We start from the raw sequence: 22,739 nt of genomic DNA on the forward strand, positions 1-22,739 counted from the left end.
CCCAGAGATCACTCGGTGCCATCATCCCCTCCAGCTCCATTCCCAAGTTCTGCTGCCAGGGCCAGCACAGCCTGCTCCTTGGGAAGGGCTATTTCCACAGGCCCTGGCTCTGGGCTTGGCTGTGGTTGTGTGTTTACTCCCCATCTTCACTAGCATTTGAACTGCCTTGCTGTCAGCAATATTGCTATCAAGGCAGAGGCAAGTAGCAAGTGATAGCTACTGGCCATGCCCAACAGTCCAGTTTCACATCTGGTTTCTGGTCACTCACACACAAAGCTTTGCCAGGCCTTTCTCCTTTCCCACCTCATTACTAAAGTTGGAACCAGTTTAACTTTGGACTGGCAGTACATGCCATAATCATAAGGATTTCATGTCTTATTTTTGCTTGAGGGAAAAAAAAAAAAGCACCAAACCTAACCAAAAACGCTGAAAATTCCAGAATTCTGACCCGCACCAACACAGGCTCCTGGGGAGATGTCCACATGCTTGTTGTGCAAGGTAGCAGAACACGTTGTTGCTGTAGCAGCTCCGGGCAGCCCTGGCACAGGGAGCGGCTGCTCCTGCAGGGCAGGGAGCTCCTGGAGCGGGGTCTGAGCCCGCGGCAGGCTGCCAGGAACACGCTCTGCTCCGGGCACCGCTCTGCTGCACCGCAGCACCTGCACGGAACCCGCCCGGACCCACCGACCGACTGAGCGCGACAGAAAAGCGACTGAGAGCAATACAGACTGTGGCCAACGACAGGCTCACAACTATGCTTTTCCAGACAAGTATCACAAGTTCCACTTGCTTTTTCAGGAGACTTCTCTGTACCACATTACACTAAGTACTAAACCTGGTACTAAAGCAAGCTAGCCTACTGTTAAGCTCACTGAACTCCCTGAACTAGCCACTGCTTTTATGCACCAAACAAATAACCAAATGTTACAGGACTTGATTATTTTCAGCATCAAAATTAAGAAAAAAAATCCCCATAACAAAAGGTAGACATTACTCACACAGTCCCATAGTTTAGAACTGCTTTAGCTCTTCATCTATACTAAATGTATTGAAATAATCTACATAAAGTGAAGCAGAAGTACATGAAGTTCTTATTTATCTTTTCTGTTCATTTAAAATGCAGCATTTCTCCAGAGAGTCTTCTATCAGGGCATGCAGATTTCTACACTAAACAGCAAACGCACATTACTAATTAAGATTACTATTATTTGTACATAGCATATGCTACCACTGAATATGAAAAATACTTCAAAATGCACTACAGACACTGTTTTGCTATTGCAAGAAGCTTCTATAAAAAGATACTGCATCCTATAACTTGTTTACATTGTGGGACTGAATTCAACTATTCATTATAAAAGGATCCTGCATTACTATATAAAAATGCAAACTCTAAAAGGTGTTCTCTTGTTGACATTCTAAGAAATGAACAAATTCTCCCTCTCATAGAAGATGACTCTCACAAAACTTTCTCCAACTGTGTTTCAAAGCAGAACTTCCGGTATCAGTACTGCTATTTGTGCTGAACATCTAACAAGATGAAAGGGAAAAAGACACAGTTTTTTCTGGAAAGGGCCTATCAGCTTTTCAACCTTAATTAAAAATATTAATAGCATCTTATTTCAGCAGCAACAGAGCAGTTCACAGAAGGAGAAAGTTACTGCAACCTACCTTTCACAGTCAAGTTACATTTACTTGCATATAACATTGTAATGTTTAACAGAAACATTACAGTATATAAATGACAACAAAAAGCTTTTGCTCCCAACACACACTCCCACCACTTTAAATATGATGAACATGACTGAATTACTGTCTCCTCATAAACTAAACAAGCACATTTAGTAGGTTCCCATATCTTTATCGCAATGAACAAATTATTTGATGTTGACCTGAGAAATACAGTTATTAGTTAAGGGGGAAACATTATCCTCCTCGTAATCTACTAATCTCTAAACTCCAATTTATCAAAAATTGTCAATGCTGAAAAAACTGAAAAGCCAGCTCATGCAACACTAGTGCTTTCAGTCCAACCACACCTTTTCCTTCAAACAGTCGAATCTGGAAGCAATGACTAATGTAAAATTAACAGGGAGCGGGAGGCTATTTAGAAAAAAAAAAAAAAAGTACAAAGGTCTGTGGGGCAAACAGAGGCACTTCAGAAACACTCCGTTCTCTGCCCCTGAACTGGTGATGTCTCCTGAGCGTCAGCCGGGAGGAGAAATGGACCAGAGGGGGCTTGAGTCATCAGCTCTGGTTCTTCTGTGCTGAAACAGCCTGGGTTCAGCATCAGCAGTTATTTTATTGCGGCGAGACTTCATTTCCCAGCTCTCCCAGCCCAAGCCACGGCAGTCGCGCTCGGTAACCGGCACCTGCAGAGCACTTTCTGTTCCCGCACACACTGCAGCGTGCCCGAGGCGCGGCCAGCCGGGCACGGCCACCTGTCCCCGCGGGCCACCGCTGTCCCGCCGCGCCCACGCCCCGCACGTGCTGCCCCGCCGCCGGCCCCGCGTGTGCCATCGGAGACGGGCGAGAAAACACCGCCACAAGTTCCTACAGCCCCACGAGCCGCGCTCCCGGGGCGCGGGCCGAGGATGCTCCGCGGCTCCCGGTACTCGGCGACGGGAGCGCGGCTCGTTCCGCGGTCACGCGAAGGGTGAAAAATCCAAATTTAAATCCCGTGCAAGGAACATCGGGGCGGCAGCGGGGCCCGGCACCCCCGGGAGCACCGGGGCGGCAGCCGAAGCCTGGCGCTCCGGACAACACCGGGGCGGACGCTGGGCCCCGCGGCCGCCCCGTGCGGGCACACCGGGCACGCAGGGCCCGGCGCTGCCGGCTCCCCCCGCCCGCTCCGCCGACCCCGCCATCCCCCGCCGTGTCCCCGCCCGGCCCCGCGCCCGGGGCCGCGCGGCGCTGCGGGCACGGCGAGGCCCGGTGGCCCTGCCCGCAGCGGCTCCGCCGGGCTCGCAGCTCCCGCCGCGGCGCCGCGCACACCCCACGCACACGGCGCGGCCGCGGACACCGGCGGGCCCGGGCTCCGCACTCCCGCCCGGTGCCGCGCGGCGCCCGGGGCAGGGGCCGGGCGGCGGCACCTCCGCCCGCAGGGCCCCTCCGGGCGGCTCCGCCGGGCTCCGAGCGGCCCCGCGGGCACGGAGAGTGCGCGGCGCTGCGCCCGCGGGGCCGCCCGAGACGACGGCTCTTCGGCCCCGATGCCCCGGCGGGGTCCGCCGCCTCGCCTCCCTTGCCGCCCGCCTCGCCGCGCCCCGCCGCCCCCTCGCCTCTCCCGCGCGGCGGCCCCAGCCCAGCCCGCGGCTGCCCCGTGCCCCGCACTCACCGCGCGGAGCGGCCCCGCGGCCCCGCCGGGCGCGCCCGCCCTACCCCGGGGTCTCCATGGTGGCGGCCCCGCCGCCCGCTCCGCCGGCCCCGCCCCGCCCGCGCGCCGCGTCACGCGCCGCCCGGCCCGGCGCCCACCTCCATTGGCCAGGCGCGGCCCGGGGCGGCGCCCCATTGGCTGCTGCTCCGCGTTAAACCCGCCAATGGCGGCGCAACTTGAGGTTACCGTGGTTACCGATGCCGTGCGGGGGAGACGGCGCGGACGGGACGGGACGGGACGGACCCCACCCCACCCCAACCCGGCCCGGCCCGGCCCGTGCCTGGGGCGGCTCCGCCGGGACAGCCCGTGCGCACGGGAGGCTTCTGCGGCTCCACCCGCCGGACCCGTCGCGGTGAGTGTCCGACCGCGGCGGGGGCGAGCGGTGTGTGAGAGGATGGATGGAGCGACCGGTTGCACAATGGCCGGTGCGGGGAGCCCGCGGTGGCCGGCGTGCCCGCCCCGCCGTGCTGGCCGCCTCCTGCCCCGCCGAAGGAGCCGCCGCGGGAGCGGGGCGGGGAGCAGCCCGGGGCTCGGGGGCCGCGCCGCAGAGCCGGGCCCTGTGCCCGTCACCGTGTGCTGCGGGCTGCGGGACGGCCCTGCTTGGGCAGGGGGCTGGGAGCGGCTGGCTGCCCGCGGTCCCGCCCGACCCTCCGCTCCTGTGAGCCGCGGTGTCCCGGCACCGGCAGAACGCACCGCTCGCGGCGCTGCTCACACCCCACGGGCTCAGTCCAGGTGTTTGGGAAAGATGGAAAAAGGCTTTCCATAGGGTTCTAACATCCTACCGTTTTAAGCTTCCAATAGCAGCTGATCTCTCCTGATGGCATGTGAGGAATCATAGACGTAGAAAAGAAAAGCCAGTATCCCTAAAATCGCCGTGAAACATTTCAATAACGGGCTTTGGGCGTGTTAAATGCTTGATGAACTTTTTGCATCCCATGCATGCACACCATCTCGGTGTGTCTCGGGGGTCTGGCTGGGGCCATTCCTCTCCTTCCCGAACAGACTGTCCCGTGTGGCCCAGGTTTTCCGTTTACTTATTCTCTCCTCCCGCCCCTCAGATACGATAGCGATCGACACTCTCCACTTCATTGAATGACGCTGTAAATGGCTCAGAGGAGCCAAAACCAAATGGCCACTTGAATCAGCAGCTCTTGCTGTCTCAAGAGGTTGTTTTACTCACCCTCTTCCCCTGTCGCGTAGATGCGGATGGTGTAGAAAGCCTGCTGTAAAGGAAAGTGACAAGAGTATCCACATTGTAACTCATGTCTGTTTTCCATCCAGCTCAGTTTTTCGGTTTCGTGTTTGACGGGGCGAACCATAGGGGTTTTTTTAGGCATAAGGACACATGAACTCGTGATGGGGTTTAATTGGTGCTGGTGCTGCAGGTAGATCATTAGCCCCTGCTTCGGAGGGAGCTGCGGGTAACAAGGAGGAGGCAGGAGGACATGGAGAGTGACCTCCAAACTCATATAGTCCCTTCTCTGAATTTCCCACTTGGAATGTACTCTGCTACGTGGAAACCATGTAGGCTATTGGCAAGATATTTAATTGCTGAGGTCTTGGTTGCTATTTGTATAATTATTTGTATGTTGAATAATGCAGTAGGAACTCCTACGTTATGATGATATCCACATGGAAAATGCTTGGCAGCTGTAAACAGGAGTTTTGAGTCCTCACTGCTCTGAAAAATCTCGTGATTTATACCATGTGAACTGCATATGAAATATTACCAAACCAAAATGTCGGTCTCTGTCTAGGAAATGGGAAACAGAAGCTGAGGGGAATGACAGTAGAAACTTAGGAAAATAAAGAGTAGTAGGTGTGAAATAAAATAAGTGGTGAAAGGGTCAAATGAGAGTGGAGAGCTGGAGTGAAGGAAAGATAAAATGTGAACTAACTAGATCTGGAATAAAGGGAAGAGAAAGTGCAGGATGTGTGAGAACTGTGACCTTCCTTAGTTGCAAGGTTGGTTTTACCGAAGGTGTACTGGATTAATTAAATTAGCTTCAAGTCAGTCTCAGCTGGTTTTCACCTGTAATTTGGGTGTTCCTATTATGCTGGCTTGGCTCTCACAGGTAACAGCTTTTGGGAAAGGAGGACACTCACTCGCCCCTCAGTAGAAGGGACAATTCGTGCCTGTGGTGGGGGCTGTGGAGGGCACAGCTGGGGCAGGTGTGGCACAGTGCCATCCCCAGATCCCCAGCCCTCCCGTTCTGGCTGGCCCCAGGTGCCCTGCAGAGCCACGCACTGCAGAGCCTGGCTGTGCTCTAGAGTTTCCTGCTGGGGTGGGATGGGAAAGGGTAAGAAATGCTGTTGGGAAGGAGAAGGGGAACTCGAGTCGGTTTGTTTTGGCACAAAAGAAGTACAAAGAATTGAAAGTAACATTTTGAGGTTCTGTCAGATTTGGAAATCTGTTGAATGACTGTCAGTGAGGAAGGCTGTTTCATTCTGTCTGGTATTAGTCATCCCCTCATAGCTGGTGTATTTGTTTTGGCACCCTGAGCAGCCAATACATTATCTAATTGCCTGCTGTGTGTCCCAGTGCAGCAGCCCTGTCCAACAGGGATGACACAGGCTATGGAAAGGCACCCTGTGTTAACTTTCCGATGCAAAGGGCTGCATGGAGGCTGATTCTTTGATTTCTTATCCTATTAGCTGAAAGTGGCCTTTGTCAAATACATCCTTATATTCTTACACAATTTTTAAAATTGGCAACAAACAAGTGCACTTTCTTTTTATTCACCTTCTTCTGGATGCGACTTGCAAGTGAGATGTCTGTATCATTCTCATTTGGGAAGCCATGATTCCACTATGTTTGCAATTCCTAACAGCCTAGTCTCACGTTTTCCTTTGGGACTGTACTGGTTTCTCTTGAGCCTTAAATCTGGCCCCTTAGACTCACTGTGCTCACCTTCCAGTGTTTCAGATGGCAGTGTTGTTAACAGGTATTTGCTAGTTGTTTTGCTGCTGTTGTGCTTCTTCAGCATTTCCAGTCATTAATATGTTTTTCTGCTTTGTTTAATCTATCCTGAAATTTATCCTTAATCAAGTCTTGCTTCATATATATGTTCCACACACGTTTACAGCCCTTGCACAATATTAACATGCCTATCTTTTAATTTCAGTGATAACTATCAGTCACAAAAACAGTGTTGCTTTGTTTCTTGATTTTTTTTTTGTTTTGTTTTGTTTTTCTCTTTTTTTCTGTTTTTTGTTTTGTTCCTGTGAATTAGGTTGGTTTGGTTTTGGGTGGTTATTTGGGGGAGGCTGGGGGTGGGGTTTGGTTTCTACTGGAAGCTTTTTAATGCTACCTGCTTTAACTGTAATCTCTTCCAGATACTGAAATTATGAAGGTTTGGGGGAAAAAATACCCGGAGAAAAGAGTGATGACATGGCAGGCTAACACAAGCCATGAACAGCTGTTTAGTGTTCTCAGGGGGAGTTATTTAGATTTGTGGGGTTTTTCCTCTCATTAAAACCTACAATTTGATTTCAAAAGTTACTGCAAGCCATTGTGTTGATGTCACAGCAACTCAGTCAATCACAATACAATTGATTTTGGGTAATTTTGAAACTGTAATTTCATTTGGTAAAGAAAGCACTAAATGTTCTCCTGCTTTTCATTGTTTCACTGGGGAGGTAAGGCACCTAACAGGTATATTTCTGAGGAAAGTGGTAGGCTGACACTTTGCTTTTTCAGTGAGGGCTCGTATAGAAATGTTCTGTTTCAGACAGTGCCATTCAAAATTACTGCTCTGCTGTGGGTAGATATTACTCTTTCCCAGTGGTAAAACAAAATAGTGAGGAAAAACTATTGGATGACAGGTTGTTTGCACTTTCCTTCTTTCTTGCACGGCTTTGAAGCATCGGGTGGGAGTATTTGCTTGTAGATGATGCACGATGCTCAGCATGACCACCGGCCCTCCTTGCAGGGCCCCGTGCTCTGGCTCAAGGACAATAATGCCCTGTAATGACACTGATAAGGCCCTCTGCAGCTTTCCCAGTGCCAGCAACAGGATCCCACAGCCATGCAGGGAGCTGCATTGTGGAACGGGTCCAGCTTCCCCAGGAACCTCCCTGGCGCACATGTGTGGGGGGATAGGATGTGAGAAAATAAAGATGGTGCAGAAGGTAATCTCACCCCTAAGGAGTTGCAGCTGTACTAATTACCAAAGATTAGGAACAAGCCTGCCGTTAATAGGCCACAGCTGTGTCCAATAAGCATGAGTGCTACAAAAGAGTGGGTTAGCTGGTGGTGAAGAGAGCTGGAGTTTGTTGGCTGTGCTGTGAAAAAGGAGTCAGTGCTGTGAGGAGATGACCATGAGAAATCACCAAAAAGGTATGGAACTTTTGCCATAAGATGACAACACACATACCCTTATTTTCTCATTTGGATCAGTTTTCCAGAGCTGCCATTGCTGCCCGTGATGCCTGCACCAGGGAATCACGGGCAGCAATGTGCGAGCACCCATGCACAGCGGGAGTGGGGGCTCCTCTTGCCCTGGGTACCTGTTCCAGCAGGATGGAGGGGGTTCCAGGAGCAGCAGCTTGCTGCCCTGTGCTGCAGCTCAGTCCCCTGTCCTGGCAAGCCCTGTCCCAGCATTGTTTCAGCTGTAGCACGGTCCCAGGAGCGCAGGGAGGGCGTTGTGTGTGGGGCAGCAGGAGAAGGGCTGTCCCTAGGTGAGCTGTGCTGCTGGAGCCAGCTAATGGCAAAATCAGGTGTGCACCTGTAAGCCAGCGCTCCTCCAGGATACTGCAGCACTGGAAATAAGCAGGCAGCTTGGCAACAGCCAAGGGAAGGATTTGGAGAAAAGATGGCAGGAAATGCTGAGTGAGATGTCCAGTAAAGACAAGGTCATCAGCAACTGGTCTGGTCTGTGGGTTTTCAGGTCCTAAGCTTGTAATTGTCATGTAAAAAAACCTTAAAAAACCCCCAAACAAACCAAAGCCCAAACAACTCTCCCCAAAGCCCACCCACAAAGAAATAAAAAATCCCTCAGCCCCCCAGCTCCGGGCAATGCAGGTACTTCTATCTGCTCAAGGACAGGGGAAGGTCTGCTAAAATCCTTTGCAGTTTCTACCAACTGCTACAGTTGCTGAACGAAATATTACCTATCTTCTTACTAGTTTGTATATGAGGTTGGAAAAAATGTTGAGAAATTAACCAAATTGTAATCTTTCTTACCAGACCAGGGATACAGAATGTCAGGCTGAAATTTAGAGATACTTTTGAATAAGGAGGCTACAAAGAGAGTGTATATGCAGAAAGATTATTTAATTCATGTTTATGGACTGTACATTTCTGATGGCTGTGACTGTGAGGCCCCAGACAAGAATGAGTTGCTTTTTGTAGTAAGATATCAGACAGCATTATGCAATAATTTAAAGTGAAGTTGTGCCAAATGCTTCCCTGCACATAACTCTGGGAATTTGGCCTAGCAGAGCTGGCAAAAGCTGTACAAAATGATACTGATGCTCCTGACAAAATAAGCTGCAGTGGCTCCTAAATCACATGAATTATCTGTCCCTCTGGCTTGTCTCTCACAGGCTGCAGACAAACGTTGTGCTCTGGCTCCCACTGCCCTGCTCAGACAAAAATCGTCTGTGCTGGCTAAAGGGCAGTGCCACAGAGTAGTTGGTGCCAGTGGTGCCCCTCAGGGCCCTCTCTGCCCCCGGGGTGTGCCCTGGCTGTGTCCCACCTGCACTCGGGCAGGTGAGGTGCAGGAGTGCTCCGGAGTGTCAGTGGGCAAGGGCTGCAGCTCCACACAGCCGCTGCTTCTCTGGCTTAAACTGGGAATAGAAGTGTCCTGGCTGGAGGAGAAACTGGGCTTATTCCGACAGGGCCTGATGCTCTTGAAGCGCTGTTAAGCTGTTCTGCCAGCCACACGAACCAAGCCAGCTGACTTGTGCCTGCAGTGCCCTGGGAAATGCGTGCAGAAATTGGTCTGTCAGCAGGGCTGCAAGGCAGAGGCCTTCAGCAGTGGGGCAGGGACCCCTTCCACACAGGTTTGGGTTTGTTAGGTAAAAAACATCAGTAACTAAGCTAGCATGAAAATGGGGTAGGAGGAAATACTTTCATTAAAAATACTGCACAAAAGGCAACAGTAAAGGCAGAGGCAAGTGCAAAAGGTGAGGAAAACTTAAAATTACCTTTTTAATTCCTTAAATAAGGAACCTGATTCCTGTTTCCCTTCTTGCTTTGACAAAATCTGAGACCTAGCTAGATATAGAAAATAAAGCAATCATGACTCTCAAACTGTGTATTTCCACTGGTGCATTTTGCAGCAATGGAGACAAAATCACATTGGCTGGTTTATCTGAAGAGCAATGTGGCTGTGATTTAACAACTGGAATCCAGTTATTAAATACGTTGCACAGATTTTTTTTTAAGTCCAGTCTTCGGTATGTTTTTGTTCTTCTTTTTTTCCTTTTAAACCGACTCAGTGGCTTCAACCTGCTCTGAGCTTCTTAAACAGTCTTCCATTGAACTTCTGCTACTACTTAGTATTGACTGTTTCAGTATCTGATGGTTCAGTACATGTGATGCTTCTTGCAGAACACACTGATCTATTGCAGCTCCTTTTGAGGTCTAGCTCCTTCATTAACCCTGCCTGTAAAATTGCATCCTTATTCCACTGGCCCAGTGGTGTTACACGTGGAATCTGTTTCTGCAATCCCTGTGGTACAGTGTAAATCCTGCCTCTGCCTCTTGGTAATAGAAGTGCAAATCCCAGGTACTTTGTTGTATTGCAGGGAATGTTGATTCTCTGCAGTTTTGTGTAACAGCATCTTTGCTTCTGTTGTGCTAAGTGAATTCCATAGATTTAAGTGTTTTTTCTGATGCATACAGAGCAGCAGAGGGGTGAGTTGCTTGCTGCACCATTCCAAACAAGCCTTTGCACACAGCCTAGGCGATAGCAGGTATGCTTTAGGGGCCAGGCAGTCACAGGTCAATTTAACGTAAACATTCATTATGTCTTAAGTAATGGAGAAAATTTTATGGTCCTGTAATGGATAACTCGGCCTCATGTCTTCCAACCATTCTTTCATATATTCATGCATATTGTTTCATTTCCTAGCTTTTGTTGTACATGGAGGTAATAAATAGAAATCAAAACAGAACATTAATAAAAACAACATATGACAAAATTCTGCAAATCTCTTGTGTTACAGAAATTTCTTATAAGTTTCTGTAAATGATGCCTCAGAATTTTTGCCTTTAGCTCAGCCCAGCTGGACTTTGTCCAGGTTTGTGCAGGCACATGCCAGGCATTGCCCAGAGCAGCTGTGGCTGCCCTGGATCCCTGGCAGTGCCCAGGCCAGGCTGGACACTGGGGCAGGGGAAGCTGGAGGAGCTGTCAGATCCAACCCCCCATGTTCTGTGATTAAATACTCACAGCATCAGAGCACTTTCTCATTTCATGCTCTTTCATTTAAACCTTGCAATTGCCAGGTGTGCTCGCTGCAGCAGGCCAGCTGTGTCTGGTCACTGGAAATGGATTGTGCATGTTTTCTTTGAAACTAAACAACATAAAATGCCAGCTGACTCACTTGATCCAAGGTGACATGGTGACTTCATTTCCTACCCTTTTTGTGTCAATTTACCAACTTCTAAAGCATTTACTTCCTTTTTTTATCTGTTTGTTTTTTCTAAGTATTCCTAAAGTTTATTTTCTCTTGGATTTTCTAAGAATATTCCAAGAATGGAGGGGAAGTGGAGTTCCCTTGTGATGTGCAGATCCTCAGAAAGCAGATGAGCTATTCCCTACCCCTGCAGTGTGACAGAGCAGTCCATGAAGCTGATTGTTTTAAGTGTTACTCAAATTGATCTTCCTAATTTGGATTAAGTTTTACTTAATGAGGAAGTAATGAGATTATCATAGACAAAAAGGACTGTGTCTCTTTTGGGAACATACCATTTCTGAGACTTGACTTTATTTCAAAGAGAGCTATAATTCTTTCTTTAGGGGAATGTAAATTTAAATTACAATCCAACGATGGGACTTTTCTAGAAACTGTTTTGGCACCGAATGATAGAACTATTATGCTGTGTATTTTCTTCCTGTGGAAAGGATTGACTGCTGCAAGATTAACACATTCTGGATGGGTGCCATTTTCAGATAGTTAGTTCAACTAGAAGAGAAAGGATCTGATTAAGGGATCAAGCTCATTATTTGTTTGTTATTTGTACTCCACACCCTACAATGGGAGTGAATCTTTGCCTCTTTTCCTTAACAATAATTAGGATCAGAGGGTTCAAAAACTGCATATTAATATGCTTTTTTTTTTTTTTAATGAAAGCATGCAGTAACTAAGTGATTAACGTTTCCATTAAACTTTAAAATCTTTTTAAAAGCCTTCCACAAAATGTTCAAGACTCAGCCAGATATCCAAAAGAGAGCACTGAGAATAAGGGACTCCTGAATTTGGGGATTTTTCCCGAGTTTGTGTTTTCTAGGCACCTCTGCTGTAATGTACAATCCCAGCTCCTGGTGATGCTGCTCTCAGTGGGTCTGTGGTGCAGCCCCAGCAGTGCACCAGGTGAGCCATGGACAGGGCTGTGGCACCTGCTGTCACAGGGTTCTGCAGCCTTCCTTCACACAAACCCGAGGAGCACCTGCTGCACTGCCCCTGGAGATGCTGCCCAATTCCCTTTTGTCAAGACTTGATTCATACTATTGATTTTTGCATTTGATAACGCGAGTGATTTAAAACACGCACAAGAAATTGTGTTTCAAAAGGCACGTCTGGCTCGTTAAGCACTGTGCCTCCGTGCCAGAAATCCATCTGTCCCTCACTTGATGAGCAGCACTTTAGCTGCAAGGGAAAATGGCACCGGTGACCCAGATCTGCAAAGGTTTATGCATGCAAACAACTTGTTGAATGGAGACAGTGGGATTAGGCTCTTTTAAATCACTGGTGAAACTCACTGGGAGCACTGACTTGTGGAGCTGGGCCTGGGCTGGACCCGGCTCATCCCCAGGAGCAGAATGTGGCAGGCACCAGGCTTGGCTTCTTCCAGGAATGCTGGCTGACACTGGGGAGTTTAATTTCTATTTAAATTAAACGAAGGAGAGTCTTGCCTCAACATTGGCTATTTGCATATGTAAGAATAAACATAGGTCACATACCTCAGACACCAGCAAGGGCTCACTTTAAGAATGTACTGAAGAGTTTGGTTGAATTGGAGATGAAATCTTTTAGGAGACTATGTTTTTATTGCCTAAAAGAGTTCAGTGAATAGTGAAATGCTAAATTGTCAAAGGAGCAGAAGAAGAGATTTGGTAAACCTTGTGCTTTGTACTGCTGCTGAAATATTTAGCTGCTTTTGGCTGCAGGCAGAGCTGACTTGGCATTCTTGGGGGGCAGATTTCCATGTACAGGGACTTCTGCCTGGTGGCTGGTTGATCTTGTGCACTTTTTCTTTTTAAGATGCATCAAGACTTCCAGACTAGTGCCTGCAATGAAGTTTGAGCAAAGTATTGGAATTTGGGCTTAGATGGACTTCTACAGTATTTGAGAGGTTTCTAACTATATCTGCATTAAAGCAGAAATAAATATAACTAGCAGTGCCTTTATCATTTTGATTAGTATGTTTATTAGTTACTGAAGCTACTGAATGCAGATCTATATGGATCTTGTCCTTTTCCAGAACCATCTTAGTATTCACTTTCAGTGTTTTAGTTAGTTCATAATGTTGAATAAAAGAAAATAATGCCTGTGAAAGGCTGAGATCAAATACAAACGTATGACATCATTGTGGAAGGGAGGAATGGGTTGGCTAGAAGGGATTAAGGACTTGGCTCATCAAGTACAGTAGCCCTAAATTTACAGAAAATGGCCAGTAAATTTTTTGCATCAGTTCTGTTCTCGAGATATATTCCTGGTTTCTTGTGAAAGGAGGTGAAGCTAAGGTTAATATGTGTTTAATATGTGTGAAGTTTTGCTCAAATACTGACATGAAATCAGAAACATGTCAGCAGAAAGAAGATATTAACAATTTGCCAAATGAACAAATAAATAAATAACGCAGAGGGGTAGCTCTGCTGCTGCTAATCTTTCTGGTATCCATAGTTATTTTTCCAAAAGGACAGCGTGTCTTGTGTTAGAAGCTTGTCATTTAAAGCTGGCCAGATGGGCCCAGATTAGGATGATGGTTCCCCAAATGTGTAATGCAGGAGAGTGACGCTGATGCGGCAGCTGCACAGGGAACAGTAATAAAAGGTTTTAATAGAGGGAAGTGCCTGTGATGCATCCAATCTTCTTAGGGCTTTGAGTACTCCCAATTTTCCACCAGTGTTATTTCTGCCCTCACTGTATGGTGTAGATGAGAGTCACTGCGGTACTCCCTCCCCAAGTTTGTCAGTAGAAGCAGTGCCCAGATGATCAGAAAACACAAAAAGCAGGCACAGGAACACTGACTGTCTATAGCTGGATGCAGAGTGCCAAACAGCTCACAGCAAAGTGCACTGTAAACTGTCTTCAGCTGCAGCCTCACCTTTTTATTTGGCTGACATTAATAGCTCTCTGTCAGAGCAGTCCCCCTTACATTTCTTCTGCTGGTCTGCCTTCCCACCTTCCTGTTGCATTGTGCCATCCTTGGAATTTGTAGCGATAAGCCAGTTCATCCTACTAAAACAGTGAGGAAATAGTTCCACAAGTGAACAAATTTTGCTGCTCCACTATTTGCTGTGTTGCTGCTTGCTGTGGGACCAGGTAACTGTCAAAGGTGTGACAAAGAGCTGGAATTTTGTGTGTATAAAATTCTGGCACAGTGTGGCTGGGTTTGAGGGAGGGGGTTCATGGGGAGCCTTGCTGGACATGGCCTTTCCTTTCTGGTGTGACTCAGCTGTTGGTTCAGTTCAGCTGAAGCACCTCAGGTGGAACTATTGCTTTTATTTCTGTGCCAGACCTGGGATGACACCAATGCATGCTTAATTGAAAGTAAGGGGTCTGGCACATGCAAGACATTTTTTTGCTGTGTTGTGTAACTTATTGCATGTGACACATCCCGTTTGACCCACGATGATGTGGGCGCCTGATGCGTGCTGCTCACCAGGAGCTGAGCCACTGCTGCCCAAATAACTGCCCTGGTTTCACAGGTGTTGCTACAGAGGGGTTAAAGGGACCTGGGCAGTCTCCAAAAGAAGGAAAGACTGATCTTTCCAGGCTTAATTTCTATAAAGCAAAGCACACCTCAAAACCTGATCTGACATTTGGATTGAGGGACTCATATTTTGAAAAGCATAAAGCAAAGAATAGATGAGCTATGTCACAGCATTACAAATTCATCAAGGAAATAGTATTTTCTTTTCCTGGCTGCTAAATAGTATGAGGCACATGAAATCTCTCCTAAAATGAAAGATAAACTGGAGGAATTTGTCTAATTACATTTTAAGCGAGATGTACCTCTTCTCAAAAAACAATAGATATTTTTGAAAGTGTTTTTAGATTGCGTCCACATTGTTGGTGTTCTCAAAACCTATGTTTGTTTCTCAACAGGTATAAAAATACATAAAAAATAAAAATGGATGAACTGGACCATGGAGCATTGTTTTTAGCTGATAGGATTGGTGGTGAAGGTATGTATGCTATCATGTTTAATTGTTTTGTTGACTCCTTATGAAATACTCTGCAATGAACAGCCTCATGTAGGAGCTATTATAGCACCCTGGTTATGGTTTGAGTTGGGAGGGACCTCAAAGCCCACCCAGTGCCACCCTGCCATGGCAGGGACCCCTCCCCTGTCCCAGTGTCCAGCCTGGCCCTGGGCACTGCCAGGGACCCAGGGCAGCCACAGCTGTGCCAGCCCTGCCCACCCTGCCGGGAACAATTCCTCCTTTAGTTCCTGTCTGTGCCCACCCTCCTTGCAGGCTGTCACTGCAGATCCTGGTGAAGAGCCTTTCTGTTTCCCATGGAAGCCCCCTTTACATACCAAGAGGCTGCAATAAAGTTTCTGTGCAGCGTCCTCTGGCCGAGCATCCCCTCCTCTGTCAGCCTGTCTTGGCAGGAGAAGTGTTCCAGCCATTTCCAGGGTCTCTGGGCCAGGTTTGTGTCCCCCCGTGTCCTGGAGCTCAGTGTTGGTCTCTGCAGAGGGGCAGAGCACCTCCCCCAGCACCATTCATCAAATGAGTCAATGACTGAATTCCACGCTGCCTCTCCTGCAGGCCAGGCCCAGGCTGGCTTGCTGGGCTCCCTGCCAGTTCATGCCCAGGTTTTTGCCCACAGGATCCCCAAGCTGCTCTCCCCAGGGCTGCTCCTGTCCATTCAGTGCCTGTCCCAGGGCAGGGGGCTTGGAAAAGCCCTTCCCAGCGAGGCATCATCTGGAGAGGTGCTGTCAGCTTCGTATGGGCGTGCAGCAAATGGAAACCCTGGGGGAGGCTGGAAGGAGGACCCTGGGATGGCCCTGCAGGAATTATTTTACCTTTTGCCCCTCTGTGAAACCACATGTCAGGCACAGCACTGCCAGCCACAGAGCTTAGTAGGGAATGTGAAACATAACAGCCAATTTCACTACCAAGGAAAACCAAAGCAGAGATTGTAAGGAAATGCCAACCCTGATCCCTGTAAGCCTCCTAGCTTATGTGGAATGACTGAGTATCTGTGTGCCAGGGCAAAAGTTCAGGTAGTTCATTTACAATTGTAATTGTACCTCAAATTTATACCTTCCAGAAAAAACACCTACTGCTGCTCAACCCATAGGTTACAAAAAACATTGGGGCAGCTTTCCAATCAGTGCAAGAAGGATGCATTTATTGAAATTTAGGTATATCTGTATTAGAAGTTATTACAATGCCTGTAAATGCAGTTTAAAATGAATTGATAACTAAATTCACATGTAAACTAAAGACTTGGCAAATTAACTTTTTGTAAACAAACAACTGGTTACTGTTTCTTATATAATTTTGATGTTAGTGTATTAGTTTGTTTGTTTCAAATTGTCATTCACCAACTAACAATATTGGTATGAAAACTTCTAGTGTTGAAAACATTGGTTCTGATTTCTATCTGTAGAGCTTTCATTTTATGCCTTGCACTTAAATTATTTCTTGAGAAATTGAAATGTCCTTGTGTGTTTTATACGATAACTAGACAATTTGGTGGTTCCTGCCAGAAATGCTCCTTGCAGCCAGAAGTACAAACCTGTTGACTACAAACATTTGTATGAACTCGCTGCAGAGGCAAAAATGGCCTCTGCACAAATTCAGTTAAAGGTATGATTTTTGTTTTATTTGTAATGTCAATGCTTTTGAAATTCAGTGACCTTATTTCTTTCAGCCAGAGGGGGTCAGATATGAAAGTTTATCATAGCTATACTGGGATTTGGATGTGTTAATGTCAATGTGGGGACTTTGTTTGGATCAGGGATGCAAAGTATGTGTGGATTCTACTTCCTCAAAAGACAAGAAAAATCTGTGTTTTACTGCCTTGAGGAAATTCACCCAAATTTATTACATAATCCTGGGGGAAGTGAAGAATTTGTGTGATTAAATGAGAAGGGAAGACTGATCCAGAAAAAAAAGCCAAACAAAAAGAAATTAAGTGAGGATTTCCAAAACTCAAGTGAAGGTAGATCTTACAAAGAAGATTAAAAATGTTTAATCGCCATAAAATGTAAATGTGGAGCAGACAGAAAGGTATAAATTAGTGCAGAACATCTCAAGGAGTAAAGACAAGAGGAGCCTTATTTAATGCTAGGGAAGGGTGGGTGAATGAGAGAGAAAAAAATAGACTATAAATTATTATTATTATTATTTTGCTTCTTTAGTGCACGTAAGTATCATATATCAACAATTCTGGCAGATATTGGTCATGGATTGGCAATACCAAATTCTACTGAATTCGTTCAAGCTTTATGTTTTCATCTTTCTTTTGTTTTTTCACCTTCTCAAGTGTTTTCCAACTGAGTAGGTAGTAAAATATGTATGGTGGAAACTCCAGAGAGACTAGTATGTGTTCCACCTACTACTTTTTGTAGGAGGTGGAACACAGTAGGTGGAACACATCTGATTCAAGCCATTCAGATTTCGAAGAGCTGGGCTCTTCTTCCTTTGAGGTAGAAGCAAAGAAACAAATGGTAAATCAGCTGCTGTCTGCTTAAGAAATAAAAAGACAGCCCAACAGGGAAAAAAGGTAATATTGCAGCAGTTATACATAAATGGCAATGTGTTGCTGTAAAATAATTTCAAGACCATGTTGAACTTTACATATAAAGGTACTTCAACTTTTGTTTCACTTAGTTTTAGAATTGGTTTGCAGATGTAACTATTTTCAAATTGCTTTAAATACAGTATTCTGTTTGCTAAGTCTGATTTCATATAAGATTTTCATATTGTAACAAGAGAAAGAAGTAACAGTAATGTTTCATGAAATAGAGGAAACTATAAGTAACTTTTAGAGTGTGGAAATATGTAAGCAATAAAAGCAAGACGTTATCTTTGATGCGAAGGTGTTGAAACACAGTGCCTGAAGGCCTCGTGTGTTGAGGCTGCAGCCCAGCCCAGCGTGGCTCCTGTAACACCCGGTGTCCCAGGCACGGGCACACGGTGTCCCCGCAGTGTCCCCAAGGCGGCTGCTCGCCAGGAGCAGCTCAGGGCAGCTCTGGTGCCAAGGGAAGCATCAGCCCCCTTCCAGCGGGGCTCTCCCCGTGTGGCTGTCCAGGAGCCAGGCGAGCTCACCCACAGGCCCTGGACCCAGCTTATCTGCGCTGGGTTTGTGTGTCTGGAGCGGGATTTCAGGTGGACTCAGCTTATCTGCGCTGGGTTTGTGTCTGGAGCAGGATTTCAGCTTTGTTGGTGGCTGGCTGAGGCACTGTGATTGCAGTTTTCAAGCCCCTCCTTGTCCATGTGAGTGCTGCAAAGAGCAATTCCACCTTTTGCTGCTGGTGTCCCCAGGAGAGGGGCAGGACAGGGGACACGCTGGGGACATGTCTGGGTGTGGGATGGCAGGAGAGGGGACATGCTGGGGACACGTCTGGATGTGGGATGGCAGGACAGGGGGCACGTCTGTGGGTGTGGGATGGCGGGACAGGGGCCATGCTGGGGACACATCTATCTCTGGGTGTGGGATGGCAGGAGAGGAGACACATCTGTGTCTCTGGGCGTGTTTGCTCAGTGCTCTGGTGGTGTGGACACGGAGGGGTCCTGGTGGCTTTGTGCAGCTTTGCCCTGGGCAGAAGGCTGCAGGTTGTTTCCAGCTGAGCCAAGGGGAGTCCCAGCAGTTTTGACCTGAAACATCACTCCTTTGCTGGACTGGATGTGGGGTGGGATCTTTGTTGGTTTCTCCCTGTTGTGAATGAGCACAAGCTTGCCCGTGTGTGTTTCTTGCCCTGCTGCAGTTGTGGCACAGGGCGGTGTTGTGTCTGTGTGTGAGGGCAGCTGGGGAGGGGACAGAGGGTCGGGGCAGGAGCTGTGGGGCGCAGGGATGGCCAGGGAGCCCCAAGGAGCGCGGGCAGGAGCTCCGTCCTCAGCGTGCCCCAGGCCAGAGACGAGACAGCAGGAAGGGTCGCAGGAAACCCCTTCCCTCAGCATTCTGAGCCTTTTCCCATCACTGCTGGCTGGGCAGAGTCGTCTGGTTCCACTTGAGCAGCCTTCCCCTGGCAGGCTTCCCTCTGCTTTGAGCAGGAGCTCCATCTGTTCCAAAAGCAGGTGTTCCTGTTTTATCCAAAGTGTGAAGCAAGGTTTTTGTCAAGTCCTCCATTTGAGAGCCTCTCTAATTGGATAGATTTTGTAAAAAACTTCTTTTTTAGTAATGCAGTCTTGAAATTCTTTTTCTTGACATATTTTCATCTTTCATCTTCCCACCTGTAAGAAAATGTGTTTTTTGTTCTTATGTTTATCTTTCCTCATCTTTACTTCCAGGGACATAGGAATGGGATAGGAAAGAAGAAAATGGACTGATTTTTTTTTTTTTTTCACTTTCTCCTCTCATCAATTGTGATTTGAAATGCAACAAACTTATTTAATGAAAATTGGTTACATTTGACCCCATTGTTCTTTAGAAAAATACAGTTTTAAAAAAAGCTATTAGGTTTTATTTTTTTTTATTAGGTTATCATTCTGTATTTAAAAGTTTCCATGTGAAGGCATTTGATAAAGCTATTGAATATGTTCAAAACACAACCTTTAATTTTCCCTGCAGATTAAAAAAGCAGAGCAAGTTTCAAAAATCAGCAGAGAGCAAATGCTGCTGAAACAGCATCGTCAGGTGTGGTGGCAAGAGTATAAAAGACTGAGTGAGAGCAGGTAAGGGCTGAGGACCCTGAATGAGTGATTGCTAAAGAGACCAGCAGACAGAGGTTTTGGGCTGGCATAATTGGTTCGAGGGACTCTGAGAAAAAAAGATTATAATACCTGATTTGAAGGTGTTTTTGTGTGGGGAAGGAAGGTTTGTGATGCACGTGGAGAGGGGTTGTGACACGAGGAGCTCACCTGAGGGCAGGGAGAGCAGGGAACGCTGCTCCCAGAGCTGCTCAGTTGATCTGCAGCATCTGAAGCCTGTATCTTTGTAAGAATATAAAAATATCAAAAGTTTCCAGATGCCTTTTAGTTGCTTTAGAGGCTGTCTCTAGGCTGTGTGTTGAGGTCACACAACAGGGAACATTAACAGTGCCCTTGTGCACTACCCTGTGTACTCAACAAGAGCATTTGTGGCTCCTTTACCACCTTTGTGTCCAAGGCCTTCACTTCATACCTTCCCAGGAAAAGAATCACCTTTTTAATGTAATTATTGGGGTATTTGAGGCTCATCATTCTTGCAAATGTAATGAATAAGAAATTAGGTCTTTCTGCAAAATGCATGTTGATTTCCTTCAGGCAAAAAGCAGAAGAAGAAATGAAGACTTTTCTTGATGAAGAAAGCAATAAGAACAACTTCTTTTTCGATTTGAGGGAATTGGGTAAGAATTTTTTATTAATTTCTTAATTACTTTTTTATAGTCAACATTATCTTGATTGTTTGTTTGGGTTTTTTAATCCCTTCCTTGACAGGCTTAGATTTACATAGCACATGCAGTGGAACATCTTTTGTGTGTTTGAGAAAGCTTTATGTTCTTACAGAGCAGAAACTGTCCAAGGAGTGGGACACTTATCAAACAAACACTTTAGTTCCTGTCTGGCAGCTCAAGGAGGATCTGAAACTCAAGCTGTCTCAAGTGCAGCGTTACCTCTCAAAAGAATCTTGTCAGAAACCCAAGATCAATTCAGCTGAGGTGCTACAGCAGGTCGGTGTTTTAACTTTATTTTTACAATTTGCTATCACCATATTTTTAGCATTTTCATTTATTTTTTGTTGAACTTTGAGATTATAGCTCACATGCAGAGTTAGCCATTAGCCCCTCTTCTTATCATGGTGTAAATCTGCTCACCGAAGTCTGTAAAACCGTAGCAGTGTAGGGCTGGAAATCTGACTCTGTTTCTAAATAAGAGTTTTCATATTGTAGCAAGAGAGAGAGTAACAGTAACGTGTTTCATGAAATAGATCAAATTTATGAAGAATCAACAGAAGGCAATTTTGGAAGGTCTCATCCTTGAAAGTCTGGCTTTGGAAAGGGAGCTCGAAGAGTGCAAAGAAAATGTAAGCTTTTCCTTATGAGTTGAAGTTGAGGTTGATTGAGGGGGTAAATAAGATGCAGAGTAGTGCCCTGAGCAGCATTTCTCCATTGCAGGCACTGGAGCACTCTCCTGAAGATAAAAATGGGCTTTTCCTTGAAGTTCCTCCCGAGCTGGTGTCTCTGGAGTGCCCCTACCCTGACCTGCAGGCCTTGGTGGTGGAGGAGTACCAGGAGCTCGCCCGCGGCTACGGCGCCAAGCTGCAGCAGGTGGATCAGCAGCTGGAGGCTCTGTGCAGGTACTGCCACACCTGTGCAGGGCTGGGCTGGGTGCCTGGGCTGTGCTCTGTGCAGGTACTGCCACACCTGTGCAGGGCTGGGCTGAGTGCTGTGGATGGCTCTGTGCAGGTACTGCCACACCTGTGCAGGGCTGGGCTGTGTGCTGTGGATGGCTCTGTGCAGGTACTGCCACACCTGTGCAGGGATGGGCTGGGTGCTGTGGATGGCTCTGTGCAGGTACTGCCACACCTGTGCAGGGCTGGGCTGTGTGCTGTGGATGGCTCTGTGCAGGTACTGCCACACCTGTGCAGGGCTGGGCTGTGTGCTGTGGATGGCTCTGTGCAGGTACTGCCACACCTGTGCAGGGCTGGGCTGGGTGCTGTGGATGGCTCTGTGTAGGTACTGCCACACCTGTGCAGGGCTGGGCTGTGTGCTGTGGATGGCTCTGTGCAGGTACTGCCACACCTGTGCAGGGCTGGGCTGGGTGCTGTGGATGGCTCTGTGCAGGTACTGCCACACCTGTGCAGGGCTGGGCTGGGTGCCTGGGCTGTGCTCTGGGTGCTGTGGGTGGCTCTGTGCAGGTACTGCCACACCTGGGCTGTGCTCTGGGTGGCTGTCCCATTCAGTGTGGCTCTGCTCTGTGCAAGCAGGGCAGGCACTGCCCAGCCCTGGGCTTGGGCACTCGGTGCTCTCACAGCTGCAGTGAAGCTTGCAGGCCTTGCAAGGGTGATCAGCTGAAATAACAAACAATGTGTTTGGTGGATTAAGGAAACCAACAATCTGGTGTGCATCGAATGTCCTTTGCATATGCTCTTGCAGGAATGGAAATTACTCCTTCTCTATGGTAATTACATTAGCAAGATTATGATGGAGAAGTACGGTCTTTTTCCAAGACACACCTCCAGGGCTTTTATCTATCAAGCAGATAAAAAGGTCCAATGTTATCACAAATTTTGGATCTCTGCATTAATTGTCATCGCAAAGAAATACAAAATATGTATATAGGTCTGATTCAGATAACCAAAAGGAGGAGAGATTTTTCTGTAAATGGAAGTGTTTATTGAAAGAGCAGTCTTCATAATGATCTAGAAGTGTAATAAACCTGTGTATTAATAATATAAAGCTTAGCCTTCCTGCTGAGGCTGTCTAGAGCCAGCAGGTCCTGAGTTGCAGGCATTGTGTGGCCTTTGTTTTTGCCATCCCTGATATTCCTTTGGATGGTTTCAGGCTGTCAAAGACTAAGAGGGGGTCGGCCAGTGGAGTGGTTTGAATTCTGGGCAGGAGAAACTGGGGGGAACAGGAAGGTCCCTGAATTTCTTTGGTAGAACAATCTCCTGTTGCTTCCAAATCGGTTTTCTGTGTACACATACAGTGCAGTGTTTGTTCTGTCCCTGCTGCTGAATGGGTCTGGTGTGCTGAAACAGGCTGAAGATGCTGGCTGCCATAGAAAGGGATGGTATGATCTACTTACCTTTTGTACAGATTGTACAAATATTCTGTTCTTGTGGTACCTGAAACATACATATTATTACTGGAGCATCC

The 22,739-nt window shown here is 47.3% G+C and overlaps 2 protein-coding genes across 3 annotated transcripts in view; one reads left to right on the forward strand and one right to left on the reverse strand.

Moving 5' to 3' along the window:
* PKP4 (plakophilin 4) overlaps nt 1-3,412 on the reverse strand; it is a 65,408-nt gene extending 61,996 nt beyond the window's left edge. Inside the window, exon 1 of one of the 2 annotated variants that reach the window (XM_063161466.1) lies at nt 3,332-3,412. The gene's annotated coding sequence lies outside the window, so the exon portion shown is untranslated. The remainder of the gene's footprint in view (nt 1-3,331) is intronic. The other variant, XM_063161462.1, reaches the window with a different exon arrangement.
* Nucleotides 3,413-3,644: 232 nt separating this feature from the next.
* Nucleotides 3,645-22,739, forward strand: part of CCDC148 (coiled-coil domain containing 148) — a 49,790-nt gene continuing 30,695 nt past the window's right edge. Inside the window, exons 1-8 of the mRNA XM_063161471.1 lie at nt 3,645-3,722; nt 14,873-14,952; nt 16,463-16,584; nt 19,511-19,614; nt 20,185-20,267; nt 20,428-20,591; nt 20,849-20,944; nt 21,036-21,217. Of these exons, the coding sequence (XP_063017541.1) occupies nt 14,898-14,952; nt 16,463-16,584; nt 19,511-19,614; nt 20,185-20,267; nt 20,428-20,591; nt 20,849-20,944; nt 21,036-21,217 (806 nt within the window). The 5' untranslated portion in view covers nt 3,645-3,722; nt 14,873-14,897. The remainder of the gene's footprint in view (nt 3,723-14,872; nt 14,953-16,462; nt 16,585-19,510; nt 19,615-20,184; nt 20,268-20,427; nt 20,592-20,848; nt 20,945-21,035; nt 21,218-22,739) is intronic.

This window comes from Melospiza melodia, chromosome 8 (assembly GCF_035770615.1).
Source record: "Melospiza melodia melodia isolate bMelMel2 chromosome 8, bMelMel2.pri, whole genome shotgun sequence".
Lineage (NCBI taxonomy): Eukaryota > Metazoa > Chordata > Aves > Passeriformes > Passerellidae > Melospiza > Melospiza melodia.